Genomic DNA, 23777 nt, shown 5'->3' with positions numbered 1-23777 from the left:
ATTGGGCTAATCTTAATAATCCCAGGGTCGGCAACTATACATCGCATTAACCCAAGGGAAAATATGTGGGTAACCTGGGCAAATAAAACAGGGCAGCCCGCGTTTTGCCTTTCCCTCGCCTCAGCAACTGAGCCGTTTAGGACTTGTTTGTTAGGTATGCCTGGATATAAGGAAGGTGACTTTGCCAGGTTCAGTACTGGCAGTTGTACTAATGTGACTGCAACTAGCAACTGTAGTGCTAACTTGATAAAAGGATTAAATCACTCGCTACCCTGGAATCCCCAGGAGTTGGAACTATTAGGGTCGATGCGAGTTGGAAATACATCTAAAAATTGGACTCAGACACGTTTTATATTTGGGGAACCCCTACAGATGGGTATCCACTTCTACCAGGCAAGAAATTGGACAGGGTGGACTAATGTCACCTCTCACGCATCTTACTACAAGTATCAGGATGCGGGCGATTTTTGTGGTACCAATGACAGTGGTAATAGCTATGCTTTAGGAGCGGCTGGAGCGGAAACAAAGGGAGGAATAGGGATCTGGAACAATGGTACCCCAAAGGCGTTGCCCCCACAGGTATTTTTAATATGTGGGGACAGGGCCTGGCAGGGTATCCCAGCAAATGCTGTAGGAGGGCCATGCTACTTAGGAAAATTGACCCTGCTGGCCCCGGGAGAAAATTGGTGGAAAACCATAACAAGAAAAGGGCAACAACAAAGACGAAAAAGAGCCGCCACGGGTCTTTCCCCAGACTGTCGTGATGACGTAATTCTGCCTAGCAACACCGAAAAGGTCTTCCTTTCACTATTTGTACCAGGCGCTGCAGCTGCGAGGGCCCTAAATGAGGTAGGGAAATTAGCTTGTTGGGCTAAAAAGCAGGCTGATGTGACAACAGAGCTTATTGAAAAATTACTTGCAGATCAGGATAGCTTCCGTCATGCGATTTTACAGAATAGAGCTGCTATTGACTTTCTGTTATTAGCACAAGGACATGGGTGTGAGGATTTTGAAGGGATGTGTTGTATGAATCTGTCTGACCATGGCGAGTCAATCCACAAACAGCTACAATGGTTAAAAGACCACGCCAAGAATATTCAACAAGATCAGGGGTTATTCGATACCTGGCTTAAGAATATATTTGGGGAACTGCCATCTTGGATAATAAGTTTAATAAAAGAAAGCTTACGCATTTTAATTGTTATATTAGTAATAAGTATATGCTCTTGTATAATTTTTAGCAGTGTGAAGAAAGCAATTATGAAAATTGTTAATCAAGTCTGGGTTGCTCAAAAACAAAAAGGGGGAATTGTGGAGGAGTGGCTGGTACAGCAGGGGCACGATCTAGTATCCCTGAGCAACCCATGTTTTTAACAGTAGCAGGGATATGCTGACAAAGACGGCTAGTGACCTTGACCATCCTTCCCTGAGCAGAAGAAGGAGCCTCTCCACGTGATGAACAACAAAAGCGGAACAACACCCGGGATAAGGAGGAGGCACAGATCGGCGAGACCAGCCGGCAGCTACCAATGAGAAGGGTGTTGTGAGTGCGTGGACAGCTGTGATTAACCAATTACAGGTTGTTATGAAGAGCGTGTCCGAAGGTGTTGTGAGTGCGTGGACAGCTGTGATTAACCAATTATAGGTTGTTATGAAGAGCGTGCCCAGCCACCCCATCCGTTCCGATGAATGATGGGGGAGTGACCGGGGAGAAAGACCCCCTGGCTGCTGCGTTTGCAGACTTGCGGGTATCAGACAGCTCCTCCTCGTGGCTGGTTAAAAGGACTAGCCAAGCTAAGAGGGATATGTGTAATAGTATTTATATGCATTTTTGTTTTGTGTACCCTGTTTGTTGCAATGTATACGAAAAATGATTGAAAGATCGGTTTCAGCAGTGTTTCTAGTAAAACAAAAAGGGGGAGATGTGGGAATGGGAGTCTCACTAACGGACATTCCTGAGTTTGATTTTAATGAGCAAACACTGCACCACCTGGCATGACAAGGCACTTAAGCAGTAAATAACGGAGAAAGGAATGTGCAGCTGGAAGGAGAAAAACAAGATAAAGACCATGAAGGCATTTCGCATGATCAGAAAGAACGGGCCAATCTGCTAGAGCATAGATGTGCGTGAACACAAGGCTGTAACCTATCTGCAAGCTGCAGGTAGCACGTGTCCATAGTAGATAACTATATAAGCCTTGTTATAAGTGTAAATAAAAGAGAATGACCATACTCATATTGAGATCTGTCATTACTCCGGAATCGCAACTCCCGCTCCGTCGTCGACACTGAACAAAGGGAAACTCCGACAGGACTTCTATTTCCTAGACGGACTTCTGGAGTTGTAACCATGCAGCTTCAAGATAATTTCCTTGAAAAAGAAAGTTTTGGGGGTTTCTCCCCCACCTAGGAAGAGTTTTACTTATACCTATTGATTTGTTCTGTCACTGTCAAAAATTGTTTTCTTTAATAGGATTTTATGTTTCCTGATATCAAAAGGCCTTGGCAATCTCATTTCCTACAGGTGTCCTATTCTGTCCTAAGAAACAGAAGAACAGTTTCTCTTTGGAAATGTACCTATTTTCCCCCAGAGAGAGAATATGGTTTTCCTAGAGAGAACTCCCCATGACATGGAGAGATCAGAACACTTCTGAATTTGTCTGAGTACAAGAGGTCAGAGTCTGGAGGAGAAAGAAAGGTGCAGAAGGTCAATTCTCTTATGAAATAAGCCTTTCTTTGAGAGACCATAGTAGTCGATACAAACTTTGGGAGAGAGCAAGTAAATAGGCTTAGCATTTACCTTCAGTCATGTCTAACTTTGGTTTCATGATATCTACCTGAGCATTAAGAAAAAGCCCTATGGGATTACTGGTTTGCTCTTTTAACAGGCACAAGATTCTACTGCAGTTATTAGTATCTGGATCCATTATTGGCTACAGTTTGAAAAGCTTGTACTTCGAAGCAAGTCAGCTGACCCAAAGAGTCCCAAGAGCCACAAACAGTAGTCAGTGCTGCAGAAATCCACCATAAGGATTTTTCCCAAACCAAGAAGCTCTGAAACAGTAATGCATAAGCCACCTCAAGTGTGTACACATGTATGTGGTTGGCTTTGGGATTTCTGGAGTGGAGGGAGGGGATATGGAGGTAATGTGTTGTGGGTTTGTTTTGTTAATGAAGAAGGGGTGGAAGAAAGAAGGGAAAGCACAGGAGGCATCAGTGTTTGAAAGTCTTCAGACTTTTGAAAAATAAAAAGAACCAGCCTCAGAGTAATTAATATGGTGAAAGATGGGTCAAAAAATCTCCAGGAGACCTGGAGATAAGAATAAAGGCTGAGAAACCAGGCACATTTGTAGGATAAGAAAATTCCATTTCTATGGATATCTATGGATAAGAATGGAAGAGCTGAGACAGCACATTCACCCTGAATTCTTGCATAATGCTATGAAGCAACAGAAAGTGAACATTTAGACAGATGGATGATCTGCCATCTCCCTGTTCCATTCCTGGTCAACAATGCAGTAGTACAGACCAAGACACCTCTGCCCTGTTCGCACTAGGCAACAGGGGAGAAAAGAGGCCCCTTCACAGATCTTCCAAGTTTTCTACTTCTGTGAAGGTTTGCAAAATAGCTCTTCCCTTTCTGCATGTTACAGGAAACTTTAGAGATTCCTTTGTATAAAAGCTAGTTTGTATAAAAGCTATTATTCAAATAGCTTTGTATAAAAGCTATTAAATCATATTTCAGCTAGCACAAACCCTGGAATTCACAGAAGTTTAAGAAATCCAGGAAACTGAGTAAAAATTGCAATTCTCAGCACAAAACAATGGTCAACAGCCACAAGATGTGCTGAGAAATAGCATAACTATCACACACACGAGCTTGTGTTTATGCAAATATTACATACAAGTGCAACAGCTCATTTTATATCTGTAGCACTGTATATATGAATAAACACAGAGCTCTAGGCATCAACCAGCAAGACACTGCCTGCAAATCAGAAATCAATATGCAGTCTGTTTGATGTGAAGCTTGATGTTAATATGGATAATGCCTATCTCCCATGTAATTTTAAACACAATAGGCTCACATCCAAACAGAAAACTGTATTAACAGCACCAGAGACGTAGCAGAATTCATAAGTCACTCATGAGTTGGGGTTCTTAAAACCACAACACAGACTTAGAGATTTATTTCACCTTTTTAATGAGATCTCCTTTTCTTAAAAAAATACATATTTATGATCCCTGATATATCTGCAATATTATCCGCTCTTTAGTTTTACTTTGAGCGGGCAGAAAACAAAGGAGAAAGAGGCAACATTTCAGAAATCATTTTTCCCCTTCCAGTGAAGGAAAAGGATATAGGTCTGCAGTTACTTCAAGGTGGAGGCTTATCTGGGCTGCTGTTCAAAGGGATGGTCTATCCCTTTTACACTCTAACCATGTATTCCTGCTGACTCCCCTGTGCCAGCTCTGATGTTTGAATAGCCCTATGGTGAGCTGGTACAGGGAACTGATCCATTGGACAGATGAATTAAGGGGAAAAAACGGCCAGACTAGGGAGAAGAGGCAGAATATGTACTAGCCTAGTCTCCAAGATAGCTGCAGTCAAAACATAATTGATGTGTGAGAGCTGCCTCCTATGCAATGGGAAAAAATCCTGTCTTTTACTAGGTTAATAGCAAAACTCCCAATTCACTATCAAAATACAATCAATCTATTCTGTACAGACATTTCCTACTGGACAAGCAATAGTTTTGGGGGTTTTTAATCCTCCAGCCTCAACTTGGCTGTACATTGCAGAAATAATTGTTTATTGACATCATTTCACCATAAAGCAGGATAAACAATAATATTTTATTCCACTATGAATGCTTACACTTGGCCATTTTCTGATAATGAAAAACCTAAATGTGTTCCTTCTACTTGAAGGAACACATTTTTCTGTTGTATCTACCAAGTTATAGAAACCTTCACTAGAAGAACATAAGCACTGCAAGGTATTGCTTTCAGCTCAGTCCTACAGGAGCCAATTCACAATAATCTCATCACTACTGACAGCCGTAATTCCCAAGCACACTACAGAGAAGTTGTTTTGCTTTTTTTGCTTACTATTAAAAAGTCTTAGTACCAATATTAAAAGAATACTAAGAGCACATACAAGTAGGAGAAGCACAAGTGTCTCCATATTTCAGCCTCACAGCATGACCAGTTATCCTTTATTTTTTTCCATCTCTGCTTCAAGTAAGATGCTTGGTACTGCCCAAAGCTACGGCCAAACAAAACATTTTCAGTAAGAAATGTCTTTTCATTAGGTTTTGAAGACTAGGTAGTCCTCAACTTCCACGTGGGCAGGAACACATTAGGGATTGTTCTGTAGCTCTAGTCAGTAGCATTTGGGAAAGTAAAGAAATATTGCCATGTAAACAGACATACCTAGAATACTGTGTTAAAGGCAGGAGCCTCTTTGGCTCTTATTTGGGTACTGTTTCACTCAACCTCCAATCGCAACATAAACAATTAAAGTAAGAGATTTCAAGAGCAAAGCTTGATTGGCACATTTAGGAGCATGACTACAAAAAAGCAGCCTAAACCCCGCTTTCACTTGTGTTTAGCCTATGTCCTCTCTGCAAAAGGAGCAGGCTGTCAGCCCAGGTCACTGAAATACCAGTCGCCCTCCCATTCTCTTCTGTAATTCCTCATTTCCTTGGGCACACAAGATGTTCTTTCCCAATGAACTGTGGGAGAGCTTGAGAGCAACTCAAGTTACATTGTGCAGAGATTCATCATCCCCTTTCATCCCAAGTCGAAGCAACACAAATGCGTTGCCGTCCCCAGAATAGCAGGGCAGCTTGGCTGGGTTTCTGCAGCCCAGTTCCTCATCCCAGGTTAGGTGCAGGCAGGGAACTGCCCAGGCCAGCTACAGCCAAGACTGTCTCCATTACAGCAACTTGATCCTCAGAGCTGCACTCATTTCATAGAATCATAGAATAGTTTGGGTTGGAAGGGACCTCTAAAGGTCATCTAGTCCAACCCCCCTGCCATGGGCAGGGACATCTTCAACTACATCAGGTTGCTCAGAGCCCTGTCCAACCTGACCTTGAATGTTTCCAGGGATGGGGCATCCACCACCTCTCTGGGCAACCTGTTCCAGTGCTTCAACACCCTCAGCATAAAAAATTTCTTCCTTATATCTAGTCCAAATCTACCCCCCCTTTAGTTTAAAGCCATTCCCCCTTGTCCTGTCGCAACAGGCCCTGCTAAAAAGTTTGCTGCCATCTTTTTTATAAGCCCCCTTTAAGTACTGATAGGCTGCAATAAGGTCTCCCCAAAGCCTTCTCTTCTCTAGGCTGAACAACCCCAACTCTCTCAGTCTTTCTTCATAGGAGAGGTGTTCCAGCCCTCTGACCGTTTTCATGGCCCTCTTCTGGACCCGCTTCCAACAGGTCTGTGTCTTTCTTATGCTGAGGGCTCCAGAGCTGGACGCAGTACTCCAGGTGGGGACTCACCAGAGCAGAGTAGAGGGGCAGAATCACCTCCCTCGACCTGCTGGCCACGCTTCTTCTGATGCAGCCCAGGATACGGTTGGCCTTCTGGGCTGCGAGCGCACATTGCTGGCTCATGTCCAGCTTTTCATCCACCAGTACCCCCAAGTCCTTCTCGGCAGGGCTGCTCTCAATCCCTTCATCCCCCAGCCTGTACTGATACTGGGGGTTGCCCCGACCCAGGTGCAGGACCTTGCACTTGGCCTTGTTAAACCTCATGAGGTTCACACGGGCCCACTTCTTGAGCTTGTCCAGGTCCCTCTGGTGTGTCGACCGCACCACTCAGCTTGGTGTCATCTGCAAACTTGCTGAGGGTGCACTCGATCCCACTGTCTATGGCATGGATGAAGATATTAAACAGTACCGGTCCCAATACGGACCCCTGCGGGACACCACTCGTCACCAATCTCCATCTGGACATTGAGCCATTGACCACTACCCCCTGGATGTGACCATCTAACCAATTCCTCACCCACCGGACAGTCCACCCATCAAGTCCATACCTCTCCAGTTTAGAGAGAAGGATGTTGTGGGGGACCATGTCAAAGGCCTTACAGAGGTCCAGATAGACGACATCTGTAGCCCTTCCCGTGTCCACTGATGTAGTCACTCCATCACAGAAGGCCACTAGGTTCGTCAGGCAGGACTTGCCCTTGGTGAAGCCATGCTGGCTGTCTCGAATCACCTCCCTGTCCTCCATGTGCCTTAGCATAGCTTCCAGGAGGATCTGTTCCGTGATCTTCCCAGGCACAGAGGTGAGACTGACTGGCCTGTAGTTCCCCGGGTCTTCCTTTCTGCCAGCTGCAACAGTTGCAGTGGGGTTATTCTAGCTACTGAAGACAGAGAGGTTCTAGCTACTGAAGACAGAGAGCGCGCATTTAACATTTTAATTTATAATAGCTTTCAGACAGAAGTTTAAAAAAAAAATAAGTTGAAGCAAAAAATTATGACTAACTGCAGTATCTCCCCCTCTAGGGGAAGGGTGCTAGTTTGGTTGCATGGACATTGCTAGAAGAGGTGTTCATTTACACTCATCCTCCCATTCTCCAAGCCAAGATAAAATGGTTTTGTTGATACAGAAGAGATCATGCCAGCTGTTTAACTATGAAAGAAAAGGAGAAGCAGGGGGAGGGGACGTCAGAGACTTTTTGGGATCCAGCATCTGTTATTAATTCACTGGGTTCCCACACACTGTTGCTGCTCAAACTCCCTCTAGTTTCCACATGAAGCTGTTGTTGGCAAAAGCATCCCAGAGATAACAGCTCAGTCTGGACCCAAACTGACCCATCTAGCTCTGCCAAATCAATCTCAAAATACATTCTCCATCACAACTTCCTGGCTTGACAGTCTGCAAGCAGATTTTTCCATGGTTTCACTCATTCCATATACCAACAAGTTAGTAACTAGAAGAAACCAGAAGTCTAGCCTAGAAGTAGGCTGAAAACCCAGGCCTCAACCTGGTCCAGCTAGACACAAAAGCTTTTTGACAAGTACATGGCAACATAACATCCAGTTAAAAATACAGCAGTGATCTCTATACTATAAAATGATAAAAGTGATATACACTACTGCTTATTTAAGTAGGCAGATTAGATAAGCTATTTAACATTTCCTGAAATTACTCAAACCCCACACATTTCCTCTGTATTATCATTCTTTTAGAACTTGTTAGATAAATGTTTTATGAAACAGAATTAATCCATTCTTCTCCTTACTCTGCAAGTGAGCAAACTTCCTTTCTCAATGGCAGGTGCCACAGTCTGAGTCGCAGTAGGCACTGTCCTCACTTCTGTTTTAATGCCAGATAGTCACATACAGCAAGCTACACAAGACCAGTTCGAATAGAGATTTTGCACATGACCACACTGACAATACAAACATGATAATGAAATGTAGATTCATTATAGTTTTCCATAAAAGGCTTTAAGCAGGGACTAGCTTAATGAAGCTATCAGTTATGGAAGTATATAAGTTGATATGGTATCAAAGACTCATTCCTTTTATTTAGATAACCTTTAAGCTTGACTGCTACATGCATGGAAGGTGAACATTGCTCATGCAAGGAACTTAAAGTAATATTAAGTAACTATAAATGCTGAGGAGCAAAGGTTATTTGTGTCCTCCCAGAAAGACATGAGCCCAAATTACATACCAAGTATTTCTGTTCCTGAAGTTAAAAGTTAAGTTCTGCTCTCCAATCCTGTCCCACAAACCAAAAGACAAACTAAGGAGAAATGTTCCAAATTCCCATATATGTGCTTGCTTAGACTATTCCTTTTGAACAGTTCATGTGGCATGATATTCTTACATAATTTACATTTAGGAAGAACTAATGAAACATGAATTTTCAATTTGGAATTTTAAACTTTTCAGCTTCCATCCTTCCTTCTGAATTAAATCACACATTTTCTTCTATATGTTCCTGAAGCAAGGAAATGAGAGACCATCTAGTTAAAATCCCTGCTTCCCGGGTAATGAAGCCCCCAGAATATGAAGACAGTGAAGTCACAACATCCCTAAGAGAAGAAATTAAAAAAAAAACCAAAAAAACACAACACCCACCCACCCCCCCCCCCAAAAAAAAAAAAAACCACCACACCCACGCAGCAGCACCTACAGCTTACAGTTTTTGCCAACAACTTCCTTCACATTAAGTATAAAGCCTGAGCTGCCAGGTGTTTCCGTGTACCCTGCCCTCACTATGAGATGGGATATGTAGCACAGGAGTATGTTCAAAACTGCAGTTTTTTACTCCCAATACCAGAGAAGCCATACAGTCAGAACTCTGATACCACAGTTCCCACTGAGACTTGTGGAATTTCTCATGTTACCAAAGGTTTAAACAGTGCTTCCTGCAAAGTACTGCGCACCTGTAACCAGCAGAAGTCACCACCGTCGATACATAGCACATTGCATGCCTGTCCCTGTACTCGCTTCCAGTTGGATCCCCTGCTAACCTCTCACACTAAACCATTCCTTGGTAGGGATCACACAGATGTTTGCAACAGAGATGTTTCTAAAACCCACTCATGTATTGTCAAAAACAAGCACTTATAAGAGATTTTTGTAAGAGAAACTACCTATTAAGTAAGAAAAAAACATTTTAAATTACAAGACTTCAACTCAGGCTACAGCATTTTGAGTTCTCTCAATATTGAAGAATCTTTTTTTCCAAAGATTTTTATATCAGTCTAATGTAGCTACAAGAAGAGCTTCCTCCTTAATTCAATCCTCATTCAAAGCATAAAGAATCAGTGACACCCCACTAAATAGGAAATCAGACCCTGAAGGATTATTACTCTATAGACATTGCTGTAGCTGTTCACAAGTCAAAGCATCTAAAACATTTGAAAATACTGATTCATTTTTAATCCATCATGTGCAAGCGCACAGAACAGAAAATAAAGCTACAATTTAACTTGTTTGTAATACAGCAATTCTGCTTTAAGTAACTGAAGCTGCAGAAGTATTTCATTACTTTGCCTAGTATTTTGCAAGGTGGCTTGATTTAAGCCACATACTTCAAGCATCTCCCATTTCACAGTTGCAGTGTTTGTGCTGTCTGTGGCAGAGATCATTTTCCCTTTGATTCCCCCAAAATGTTCCCTCATTTTTGAAATGCATAACCTGACACGGTACATGTGTTCAGCAAGTAACATTTAAGAGTATGCTTTCTGCAGTATGCACACATGGCAGACTCCTCCAGTCTCTCCAGAAACCAGCATGCTAGTGTCTGGTTATGATTAATACTGCCTATGAGTAATGCCACATGTTAATGATTCTGTCCTGCTCATGACTCAGTCTGTGGCTGGAGTAAGTGTGCAAAGAGCAGATGAAGCCAGCATCAGAGTTCAGTTAACGAACAGGTCATCAAGTGCCACTGGTTTGGTTTAGAGCCAGTGGCAGCACTCTGCCTTGCCACATGGGAGGGTTAGAAAGCAGTCTTCCCTAACCTTCCCCTGCAGTAGCTGTCTGCTTGAAGACATCTGTACTTTTTGGTTTTTTACTTTTTTTTTTTTTTAAAAAGACCACATTTATTGCAAAGGTTGGTATGCAGTAATGCTATGTTAATCAGCAAGGAAAAAACATCCTGCGCAGGAGTTAACCTTCTTCATGTCCTTCTGAAGGCCTCCCAACAGTTTCAGGACAGAAGAAAGAAGTCGTCTAATCTCCACAAAGCCTCTTATTATTTGTACTGGGTGATAGCTCAGCCAGAGACAAGACAAGAAACGGGTGCAGGAAGAGATGAAGAACACCTTCTCCTCCAGCCAGGGTTCTGGCTACTCATTAACAAGTTTACTGAATAACAAACTAATCTCCAATAAATCACTTACTGTTTAACTCTCTTAACATGACATTTGTTAAAGACATTCGTACCCTTCTAGTTTAAGGGAGCCCAGTTAAGCCATGCTGTCTTGCAGTTACTACAGGACTGAACAAACACAAGGACAGTTTCTGTAGCAGCATGCAAAGCCACAGCAAGTTTTATTTCATTGCTGAACCAGGACTGACACTGGCTCTGTATTTCATAGAATCATAGAATCATTTAGGTTGGAAAAGACCTTTAAGATCATCGAATCCTACCATTAACCTAGCACTGCCAAGTCCACCACTACACCATGTCCCTAAGCACCACATCTACACATCTTTTAAATACCTCCAGGGATGGTGACTCAACCACTTCCCCAAGCAGACTGTTCCAATGCTTGACAACCCTTTCGGTGAAGAAATTCTTCCTAATATCCAATCTAAATCTCCCCTGGTGCAACTTGAGGCCATTTCCTCTTGTCCTATTGCTTGTTACTTTGGAGAAGAGACCGACACCCACCTCGCTACAACCTCCTTTCAGGTAGTTGTAGAGCACGATAAGGTCTCCCCTCAGCCTCCTTTTCTCCAGGCTAAACAACCCCAGTTCCCTCAGCCGCTCCTCATAAGACTTGTGCTCTAGACCCTTCACCAGCTTTGTTGCTCTTTTTTGGACATGCTCCATTACAGCATTTCAAAGTGGCAGAGGATGGATTTGACTCCCACTGTCCCACCTCTCCCCCATGCAGAAGGTTGCTAAGAGTAAAGCTCACACACACAAACCCCGAGACAGGTAAGGTTCATAGTTGCCTATATCTTATCTCAGTAGTTCAGGAACTCTCCACACAAGCTCCTTTGCATGGATTAAAAAAAAAACAAACATAACAAACCATGCAACAGTCAGCTACAGAAAGCATTATTCAACCCACATAAAGAAGTTAGTATCTTGAAAATAAAAAATTCTTGACCTTCTTGCCAAAGGCTGCATTTTTTTAAATCCTAGTAGGTTTAACAAACAAGGTCTAAAGTCCAAGCTGTTCAGCACAGCTTCTATTATATTATATTCAATTGTTTGAAACTAAAGATGGTCTCAGATTTACAGCAAGCAATGGGTGGGGGTGGGAGGGGCAGCCAGGGCATACCACAGATTTTAATTAACAGATGCAAGGTTTGAAAATAGCATCTCCTTTCTTAGTCTGTACCATCTGAGAAATCTTCCTGACCACAACCATTGCCCCAGGCTGCAGTAAGCAGGACTCTACTTACACATGCATGTGATGGAGGTAAAAGTTCAGAGACTCAGATCCCTGCCAAATGAGAAGTTAGGAGGGGACACAGCTGGGACAGCTGACCCCAACTGACCAAAGGATATTCCATACCATATGACATCATGCTCAGCATATTCCCCCTTCTTCTGGGGGAAGAAGAAGGAAGGGGGGGGACGTTCGGAGTGATGGCGTTTGTCTGCCCAAGTAACCGTTATGCGTGATGGAGCCCTGCTTTCCTGGAGATGGCTGAACACCTGCCTGCCCATGGGAAGTAGTGAATGAATTCCTTGTTTTGCTTTGCTTGTGTGTGCGGCTTTTGCTTTGCCTATTAAACTGTCTTTATCTCAACCCACGAGTTTTCTTACTTTTGCCCTTCCACTTCTCTCCCCCATTCCACCCGGGGGGGAGCAAGCGAGCGAGCAGCTGTGTGGTGCTTAGTTGCTGGCTGGGGTTAAACCACGACATCCAGTTGGTATAAATTATAAATCATACTCATTACCACACACCTAGTAAATTTTCTCTTGTCTCTAAGTTTGTGCTTCTGAGAGGTGGCAGTATCACATTCTCGCATTGCTCAACAAAACTATGCGCGGAGAAGATATAGATCAGACAGGTATGGCTGAACGCAATGGAGCAAATCAGTATTAGGTTGCTACATAGCAGTAATTGCTTCATTGTATTATGGAAATAGTGGGTTTGATCCATGGTTTTTGTTTTTGGAATCACATCACAAGTGGACCTATATAATTTTGGAGACTGCCAGTCATAATGAGCAAGTAAAGACACTTGACTTTTTTTTTTTTTTTTAAACAGCTGACAAATAGGGAGTTGTGCTATACTGCAGTCAAACCCAGGACATAATACTTTTATGAACCCTTTGTATTTACAGTAAACAAAGACAGGTAAGAGGGGAGAGGAACTAAACAGGTTTCGCTATAAATAAACTGCAGTGATAGACCCAAACTGAACACTGGGCTTCTGAAAAAGCTCAGCTTCTCCAGACAAAAATCAAATTAAAGACCTATGCCATACTAAAGAGCCACCCTTTTGCGTGTGCTGTTTCGAGGCGGGGTGTGTGTGTGTGTGTGTGGTGTGTGTGTGTAGTGTGTGTGTGTAGTTCATTTTGAATAATCTGGATGTTACACTATTGCCAAAAGAGACAATAAAAAATTGAAAATGCATCAAGATGGGAAGGCAAATTGAATCTGAGCTCTGTGAAGGTCTTGACATGTATGTATTATGTTAGTAATTTATACCCAGGACTAGAGTTTAATTTTACAACTGCATTAACAACAAAATTGCACAAAATTGTTTAATGCCTTCTGTGTTACAAATTAGCAGGGGGAGAACAACCAAATCAATCTTTTACTGTTACAAAGCTTATTCTAGGAGTGAAGATAATTTGCCGTAGCCAACTTATAACAATTTGGACTGAAATGTATTAGGCTCCAATTGAAGCACTCAAATCCTCATATATAGTACTTATTAGTGAAATGATCTTCTAATTTATATTTACTTCCACAGACAGATCTCTTTCCCCTTGCTTCCTGTGCCCTCCCTCCCTGCCCCCAAAAGATAGGAGGAAATTAAAAGCAATTTAAAATTCAAATTGATCTGCTGTTTTGTGCTTATGGGCCCACCCATGTTTGATCAGGGTTTAATTTTAGGTTTTTTGGGGGGGGGGTTGGGGGGGGTGTCTTTTTTGGTTGTTGGGTTTTTTTGTGTGTTGGGTTTTTTTGTTTTGTTTTGTTTTTTAAAGTAGGTTTTGCATGTTTCATTAAGTGAGACATATCTTCTTATATTTTTTTTATTTATGGCTTGCAATACTTTTAATATAACCAAATTTAAGTAGCAGCGTATTTTCCAAACCCACTGTAAACAGGTTCGTTTGGGACAAGACACACAAGCCAACTACCATATTAAATATTTTTAGGTATCTTGAATATAATTCTGCTACTTCTTGTCCCAGTATCAGTGGCCTTATCTTACAAATCCACGTATCTCAGACAAACATCCTACAAAAGAAGTGTCCCTTGCACAAAGCAGCCAAGTAAATGTTTTAATTTTGTACTAGATAACTAACAGACTTTGTTGCCATGTAGATGGAAAGAGCATACTTACTGCTAGGAAGAGCATGCAGTACATGGAGAATGAAGAATGGTCAGAGTAAAACGATAGTCTGGAAGAGAATAGAGTAGATGTTTCATTGTTTTCATTTGCAACACTCAGTCTACAGTGATATTAAGTTATCTTACACAAGTGAACTGGTAAAATGCAAACATCCCCATGCTTTTTCTTCAAGGAGGCTACCTAGGCAAAACAGCACTCACTCATGTCTGACAACAGCTTTTGACAAACAGCACAGACTTCACTACTCAGCAGCTATCCTATTTTGGTATTAAGCTGATCTCAACATCAGGTAGTAACTTCTAGTCCTTTAACTGAAGTTTGAACAGCAAGTGAACACATCCTCAAAGCTAGAAATAAAGTGTCCTTTAAAGCAGTGTATTTATTTGTTTCATTTTCTTGATAAATACCAGAACAAAAATACTGTAAATATTATCAATTTTAAAAATTAGTTGTCTGAAAGTCACAGTATGCATATGAGAATAAATGACACATTAATCACCCAAACTGAGCAGCTGCATTTGGTCACCATCAAGAGGCAGTAGTTAACTACTCATATCTAGATGTTCATACCATGTATACATATGTTTGTTAAATGTACCAATTCATACAGACCACTATCATCTATCACTGAAGGGTAGGGGAAAAGGCAGGAAGGCAGTTCATTAGCCAGCCAACCTCAAAAGATGACACTTCATCTAATACTTGTATGAATAGCTTCATACTTGGATATCGGTGGTGGTTTGACCTTGGCTGGATGCCAGGTGCCCACCAAGCTGCTCTATCACTCCCCCTCCTCAACTGGACAAGGGAGAGAAAATATAATGAAAGGCTCGTGGGTCAAGATAAAGGACAGGGAGAGATCACTCACCAATTACCGTCACAGGCAAAACAGACTCGGCTTGGGGAAATTAATTTAATTTCTTGCAAATCAAATCAGAGTAGGGTAATGAAAAATAAAACCAAATCTTAAAACACCTTCCCCCCACCCCTCCCTTCTTCCTGGGCTCAACTTCACTCCCAATTTTCTCTACCTTCTCCCCCCCGAGCGGCACAGGGGGATGGGGAATGGGGGTTGTGGTCAGTTCATCACACATTGTCTCTGACACTCCTTCCTCCTCACACTCTTCCCCTGCTCCAGTGTGGGGTCCCACCCACGGGAGACAGTCCTCCACAAACTTCTCCAATGTGGGTCCTTCCCACGGGCTGCAGTTCTTCACAAACTGCTCCAGCGTAGGTCCTTTCCACGGGGTACAGTCCTCCAGGAACGGACTGCTCCATTGTGGGTCCCCCACGGGGTCACAAGTCCTGCCAGCAAACCTGCACCAGCGTGGGCTCCTCTCTCCATGGGGTCACAGGTCCTGCCAGGAGCCTGCTCCAGCGTGGGCTCTCCACGGGGTCACAGCCTCCTTCGGGCTCATCCACCTGCTCCGGCGTGGGGTCCTCCATGGGCTGCAGGGGGACAACCTGCTTCACCATGGTCTTCACCACGGGCTGCAGGGGAATCTCTGCTCCGGCACCTGGAGCACCTCCTCCCCCTCCTTCTTCACTGACCTTGGTGTCTGCATAGTTGCTTATCTCACATATTCTCACTCCTCTCCTCCAGCTGCCGTTGCGCAGCAGTTTTTTTCCCCCTTCTTAAATATGTTATCACAGAGGCGCTACCACTGTCACTGATTGGCTCAGCTTTGGCCAGCAGCGGGTCTGTCTTGGAGCCAGCTGGCATTGGCTCTATCGGACATGGGGGAAGCTTCTGGCATCTTCTCACAGAAGCCACCCCTGTAGCTCCCCCGCTACCAAAACCTTGCCACGCAAATCCAATACAATATCTCATTTAAAGAGTGGCACCATTGCCGTCAACTTTTAAAGGCTTCTAGCAGGTCCAGACTGAAGGGACTTGACAGTTGATGCTGACAGTCCTGTGGACTCCTAGAACAGGGTGCCTTCAGCAAGGTCCTCCCCTGCGCAGGTGGTTTCTGCAAGGAGCTGAGTAGCAGAGGCTTAAAACAAATCCCACCCACCTCTTTGTCAAGAAGAGACAGCAAAATGGAAAGACATTTCTGATTCAGGCTTAAGTGGAGAGATCAAAAACTGTACTTAAACTGTTTTTTTCTATGTTATGTGCAGAGCCTTGTAACTGTGCTGTTTCACAGGCTATCAGCCAGGTCACAGCCAGGCTTCTGGCTACATAACACAGCACTCCTTGCTTAAGAGAGTTTGGCATACACAAACAAAGCCAACTTAATAAAAAGTTTCATAGGTCTCCAGGCTGCCCTCTACCACATCCAGCAGGTATCACAGCACATCCCTATTTCAGTGCCTAAAGACAGGTAGAGAGCCTGGGTCCAGAGAAATTCCTGGTCAAGGGAAACGTTTCTACTCTTCGGACCAAGAGTAATGAAGGCAGCTCTGATGTGCAGTAAGATAATTGGGTTCAACATTCACCACTCAAATACCACAAAGGTGGCAATAAAGCAATCTTGTGCACAAGTGAAACTGTAAAATTTGTTAAATTAATTTGCATGCACAACATTAAGAAACTGCATCAGACACCGGAAAGAAAAAACCCACATAAGTTTCCTCTGTAGGTTTTAGAGTTCTTGGTTTATATTTGATTCCAAACACTGTCAATAGCTTTCAGTTTCAGAGATACTAAACAAGCAATCTGAAAAGAATAACAAGATTACTTTTGTGTGTGTATACACACACACACACACACGATATTTTTCAATTCAATTCTTAAATAGAAAAACTGTATTGACAATGTGTTATCTTCAGATGTTTAAAATTCAAAAACATTAAGATTGCACTTTTGCTAGACATCCCTTCTTCACTTTAGTACTCTAATTCTTCACCAGTTAAAGTCTCTGGGCAAAAGTCCACTATGAAAGCCAATACAATAAGAATTTTGAAGAGCTCTGTCCTTCCCGACAAACACATTGTCTGAGCCATGAAAGCAAAGCATGCTGTTCTACAAAACAGAAGATACAGAATAAGGAATTCCTGGCTCCTAAGCCAATATTTTATCCACTGACTTTGGGGCTATTCCTGTTGTCCGTAAGATGACGTTTCCTACAATTCCTAAAGGCAACCTTTTGCCAATTGGAGGATTTCAGAAGGCTAATGAATGACAGAAGGAATAAATACAATTCTTTAAGTTTATTTTGGAATTCCTATACCATTTTAAAGGTGTTGTTGACTACTGACATTCTTTGTTTTAGGCATGCATTAGCCCAATGTAACATTAAGAATGCCTCGTTCGAAGTTGAAGATTACAAAATTTAAATGCATTCTCATCAGGCATAGATAAATGTGCTGTACATGATTGAAAATGTTGTGCTTAGCACATGAAGTATTGCCAGAAATACAACTGGGACAAAGTATTGATCCAACTTGTACATTGTGCAATCCCAGTGAAATTTCTTTGGCAATACTGCTGTTTCTAGACTTAAAAAAAAAAAAAACCCACACATTTAAAAAAACTCTTAAGACTCCTTCAAACATTAAGTTTAACGATGGAAAAATTTCCCAACAATTCCTCAGCATGCAAACATCATCTTCCCAAAGCCAGGAGAACATCCTATCTATCAAACCAGCCAAGCAGCTGCACAGCCCAGGCTTCTTTGTGACCATACTGCAAGTGCTGGCTTGCCATGAGCCAGCATTTAGTAAATAAATAAATAATTTTTTAATTAAAAAAACAACCAGTATTTACTGGTCTCAAGAATGCAGAAGTATTAGAAGAAAATACATTTATAAGTAAAATGGTACAGACAACACTCAAAACTCCTACCTTTCACTAATAAAGGAAAGGCTAAATTATCTCAGTAGGAATTTGCACATCAGATTTCAGGACCGTATCTTTTTCCAATGAACATTAGAACACTATTCAGTGAAACTGTAGTGTCATGAAAGAGTTGGCAAGTCTTATTTTGATTCTTTCCGAAATGGCAAAGTCTGACATCAAAAGAACAGCTTTGCAGAGATCCATACCTTTTACTCCATCAGTATCTACCTCACAGATCACTTCTGATGTGAGGAGCAAGGCCTCATTTTAACAGGAAAAAGCATAAGCTTTAATTATTTCTACTTGGACAATATATTACTACCAAGTTAGAAGAATGCCTTAAGTAGTAACATGAAATCAGTTTCAGATCTCAGTTGAGGTCTAAAGTATACTCTCAGTTTCTAATGTATACAGTACAGCTGCATGTCTCAAAAAGGTCTTAAAACAAGGTAATTTAAGGGCTGTTTAGCTTTCTTGAAACTTAGTTTTGCCACAAACTTCACATGGTTTACAATAAAGATGAAAGTAAAAACACTGTACTTTCTAAAAAAAGTTGCCATAAGACTGATTACAATTAATCACTAGTCTGTTATTGTAAGTCTGCATTTTTAAAGATTACCTGGAAAAATAATTGAAGTACAAACAATTCCTGCAAGAAAGTAATTGGAATGAACTGAACCACTCAGTACTTTTAGCCAGGATTTCTAATCCGAGATAAGCAAGTCTAAGACAGATTGCCTTGCAGGATTTGACACCTACAACCCTTTCATTCTGTTCTATTCCTTTCCATGCACACGAGGCAACTTAGCCTAGAGAGCAGAACCTGCCTGATAAAAGGTACTGTTTCTTGAATCCTCTAAACCGGACAGTAAACCTCACAGTATAAACTAAACTGTGTGGTCCCCTTTATTCAAGCCTTCTACAAGGAAACACAGTACAGCTTGAGGAACAAGACTTTGCTAGGAAGGCACTAGATAAGTTGTGTTATCTTGTGGAGCTGTACAGAGCCATGTCCATAAATCTGCTAAGCTCTCTATAACATTTACAGAAGTACAGAATGGCAAAAGAGAAGTCTTCTCAATGGAGACTGAGATGGTTTGGAAAAACCCACAAAACCCACACATCTACAATGCTCTACAAACACCGCAGTTTAGATTTTGATTTCTTGTGGCACCTATATGGTCTAGTATATTGTGTTTTATATCTGCCCCCAATTAGAGCCACTACCCATTTCCAGCATTCAACTTTTCCCCCCTCTCCCCATTTAAACAGCTTAACAGTCAACTGCTGTTAAAGTGATAGTTCTGTGGATAGAGCAATTCTAGCAGTTACACACAAGTATGTGAATTAGTAGAAAAATAAAAGAATCACTATCACTTGCAAAGAAAAAGCATGTTTTAGGTAGTAAGTTCCGCTTGGCAGTATTTTGTAAAGTGCATTATTTTGTACAGTGCATTATTTCATAAATGAATTACTGAACACTGGAGTTCAGTAAACAAGCTCATGTCATGACTCCATATAATGTGTTTGTAAGGACAAATGAATTCACAGAAACGCTTAAGAAAAGTGCAACAGTCTTATAGGGAAATCACAGAATCATAGAATCATTAAGGTTGGAAAAGACCTCTAAGATCGAGTCCAACCGTCAACCCAACACCACCATGCCCACTAAACCATGTCCCTAAGCGCCTCATCTACTCGTCTTTTAAATACCTCCAGGGATGGGGACTCAACCACTTCCCTGGGCAGCCTGTTCCAATGTTTAACCACTCTTTCAGTAAGGAAATTTTTCCTCACGTCCAACCTAAACCTCCCCTGGCGCAACTTGAGGCCATTTCCTCTCGTCCTATCGCTAGTTACTTGGGAGAAGAGACCGACACCCACCTCCCTACAACCTCCTTTCAGGTAGTTGTAGAGAGCGATGAGGTCTCCCCTCAGCCTCCTTTTCTCCAGGCTAAACAACCCCAGTTCCCTCAGCCGCTCCTCATAAGACTTGTTCTCCAGACCCCTCACCAGCCTTGTTGCCCTTCTCTGGACACGCTCCAGCACCTCGACGTCCTTCTTGTAGTGAGGGGCCCAAAACTGAACACAGTATTCAAGGTGCGGCCTCACCACTGCCGAGTACAGGGGCACGATCACTTCCCTACTCCTACTGGCCACACTATTTCTGATACAGGCCAGGATGCCATTGGCCTTCTTGGCCGCCTGGGCACACTGCCGGCTCATGTTCAGCCGGCTGTCAACCAACACCCCCAGGTCCTTTTCCGACAGGCAGCTTTCCAGCCACTCTTCCCCAAGCCTGTAGCGTTGCATGGGGTTGTTGTGGCCGAAGTGCAGGACCCGGCACCTAGCCTTGTTGAACCTCATACAATTGGTCTGGGCCCATCGATCCAGCCTGTCCAGGTCCCTCTGCAGAGCCTTCCTACCCTCGAGCAGATCAACACTCCCGCCCAACTTGGTGTCGTCTGCAAACTTCCTGAGGGTGCACTCAATCCCCTCATCCAGATCATTGATAAAGATATTGAACAAGACCGGCCCCAAAACTGAGCCCTGGGGAACACCGCTCGTGACCGGCCGCCAACTGGATTGAACTCCATTCACCACAACTCTCTGGGCCTGGCCGTCCAGCCAGTTTTTGACCCAGCGCAGAGTACACCTGTCTAAGCCGTGAGCCGCCAGCTTCTCTAGGAGAATGCTGTGGGAGACGGTGTCAAAGGCCTTGCTGAAGTCCAGGTAGACCACATCCACAGCCTTTCCCTCATCCACTAGGCGGGTCACCTGGTCAGAGAAGGAGATCAGGTTGGTCAAGCAGGACCTGCCTCTCATGAACCCGTGCTGGCTAGGCCTGATCCCCTGGTTGTCCCGCTCATGCCTTGTGAGCGCCCTCAAGATGAACCGCTCCATAATCTTCCCCGGCACCGAGGTCAGGCTGACAGGCCTGTAGTTCCCCGGATGCTCCTTCCGGCCCTTCTTGTAGATGGGCGTCACATTGGCAAGCCTCCAGTCATCCGGGACCTCCCCCGTTAACCAGGACTGCTGATAAATGATGGGGAGTGGCTTGGCGAGCTCCTCCACCAGCTCCCTCAGCACCCTCGGGTGGATCCCATCCGGCCCCATAGACTTGTGAGCGTCCAGGAGGCGTAGCAGGTCATTAACTGCTTCCTCTTGGATTATGGGGGGCTCATCCTGCTCGCCGTCCCTGTCTTCCAGCTCGGGGGGCTGAATACCCTGAGGATAACTGGTCTGCCTGTTAAAGACTGAGGCAAAGAAGGCATTGAGTACCTCAGCCTTTTCCTCATCCTCGGTGGCAATGTTCCCCCCCGCATCCAATAAAGGATGGAGATTCTCCTTGGCTCTCTTCTTGTCATTAATATATTTGTAAAAACATTTTTTGTTGTCTCTAATGACAGTGGCCAGATTGCATTCTAGCTGGGCTTTTGCCTTTCTAATTTCCTCTCTGCATGAGGAGCAAGCAAGGGCTAGTGATTGTGAGACTTCTGCCAGCTGCTTGTAGAATGCTTCATCCGCCTCTTCATCCTGGTTGGGTAGTCTATAACAGACTCCCAGCAGGATATCTGCCTTGTTGGCCTTCCCCCTCATCCTTACCCATAAACACTTGACCTTATCATCATCACAATCGTTGAGCTCTAGGCAATTGAAACACTTCCTAACTTACAGAGCCACCCCACCGCCTCTCCTTCCTCACATGTCCCTTCTGAAGGGAAATGAATAGCCTTAGTGAAACAAGAGACTAGGAAAAGAGCTAAATACATATGGCACAGTGAAGCATTAAATGGTGAGATATTAAAGTGTTAGAAATGGCAGTAGAAAGGGATAAACCAGAAGAAAGCATATCCTGTGGTGCCACAGTAAACCTGACAGAGGCTGAATGATAAGGGAATCTTCCCAATATAACTGTTGAATTACGGAATGATCCCTTAGAGGAAAAACAGGAAGTCCAGCAAAACATTATGCACAGTCCCACACCAAAGCAAATAAAACCACACACTGGAGTAGCCAGCACGTCCTTTCTATCCTCAAGTTCTCTGGATTCTCCAAGTCTGACTCAAAGCTTCCACTGACATTCATGTTACCCATTCCATTGATCTGGAGGGGAATAAGTGTCAGACAGAGCTGCAGGTCAGCACATCTGTGTCGAGTAAGCCAGAGCGCTCCACATGCTTATCAGGGAAATATTCCTAGAATTTCAGTGCAATGAGGACTTGGTTTAATAAGGTGCTAGTCCTATGCTCAAGCTGAGGCACCACATTCTTTATAAACTAGCTCTGCATTCAGCAATCAACATGTTCTCACAGCACCCGCTCTCTTTTCAAGTGCTACAGACTTGTACTAGTACAACTATCATCAGTGGGGGTTGAAAGGTTTGAGGACTCTGAAATGAAGTGCTTCTGTGATTATTGCAAAGAAATGCTTAAGTAAACACACAAGCAATTCATGTATTTAACAATATCAGCAACTACTCAGAACTTAGAAATCCATTTTCAAAAGACAGTATTCCCAATTTCTCCACTTTAACTCCTCTGCCAATAGTTAAATCCACACTTAAGTACAAAGCCTTAAACTTACAGAGAGGAAAAAGCTGCCAGAGTCTTTCCAATTCAGTAATCCTTATCTGGACAATTTTATTGACAAAGGTGTTTCAACGTGAGACTTCTATTAGTGTCTTGCACAATTCCCTAATCATATTTGGGGTGAGGGGTAGATCCACTCAGCTCTACTTTAAGTAGTGGCAGATAGTGAGCAAACTTTGCCAATGCTGAGATGTAACACGCCATGAGACTATATCCAGCTTTTTGCAGACAGGTAGTTACATGTTTTTCCTTTTACACCATATTCTTATCTTACACAAATGAAAGTTCCTTACTTATCCTACTGACATAAAATAGATCTAGCAGGTTCTAGGAAGAAATAGGTGTGAAAGACTGAAAGAGTTAATGTATGTCTCAAACATTGTGGCAAAGCAGGTTGCAGTCTGTCTGCATGGCAACGGTGGGCCGCAGGTGAGAGGCAGGGACGCGGAGGGCGGGCCGGAGGGTGCGCAGTTCTGTGTTCTGATAGGCCCGCACCATATATGGCCCGAGGTCATACAGAGTTCATTTGAGGAAGGGGCTCACGACCACCCAAAAGACCCTCTCGCGACCACCCCCACGGTGGCGCCTGCGCAGGAGATCAGGAGTTACATAACTCCAAGGGGTGTGACCAGCACGGCTGAGAGGTGGGGACTGGACTATAAAAGGCGCCACTGCAAGGAGACATATGTGTGCCCACCGCTGGAGGATTGGCTTGTCTGCAGTTGTCATCGCGGGATTCAAGGGTGGTAAAGCCTCCTTCCCTCTCATAAATGCCTCAATAGAATTCACGCTGTCTATTATTACACTTTCCAAGTTTAAGTTGCTTGTGCCATAAATAAAGCGTTTAATTGATTGCCTGGTGTTGTTTCACCTTAATTTAGCCTAAGGGAATCATGAAACCGCTATGACCCCCTGTATCACCCAGTCTGGATCATAACAATAGGCAGTCTTTTTCTAATTTGTAATCACCTTCCTCCCCCCATCACCCTTTTGAAACAAGCCCTGCAGACAGTGCAAGAAACAGGGGTATAAAGTAACCTTTTCCTGAGCTCAGGATCAACATGAAGTGGTATGACTCATCTATGAGTACTACAAGGCTTGTCTTCACTGCTAGGTTTAAAATCTGTTAAAGTTTGTTACAAACTGGCATAAT

The 23777-nt window shown here is 43.2% G+C and overlaps 1 protein-coding gene across 1 annotated transcript in view; it reads right to left on the bottom strand.

The window, feature by feature from the left end:
* The window catches only part of LOC143172245 (phospholipid phosphatase 1-like), a 70141-nt gene that overhangs the window by 5778 nt on the left and 40586 nt on the right, over positions 1-23777 (bottom strand). Inside the window, exon 5 of the mRNA XM_076361470.1 lies at positions 14240-14297. Coding sequence (XP_076217585.1) covers positions 14240-14297 — 58 coding nt within the window. The remainder of the gene's footprint in view (positions 1-14239; positions 14298-23777) is intronic.

This window comes from Aptenodytes patagonicus, chromosome W, assembly GCF_965638725.1.
Source record: "Aptenodytes patagonicus chromosome W, bAptPat1.pri.cur, whole genome shotgun sequence".
NCBI lineage: Eukaryota > Metazoa > Chordata > Aves > Sphenisciformes > Spheniscidae > Aptenodytes > Aptenodytes patagonicus.
This window is presented reverse-complemented; position numbering and strand designations above follow the sequence as displayed.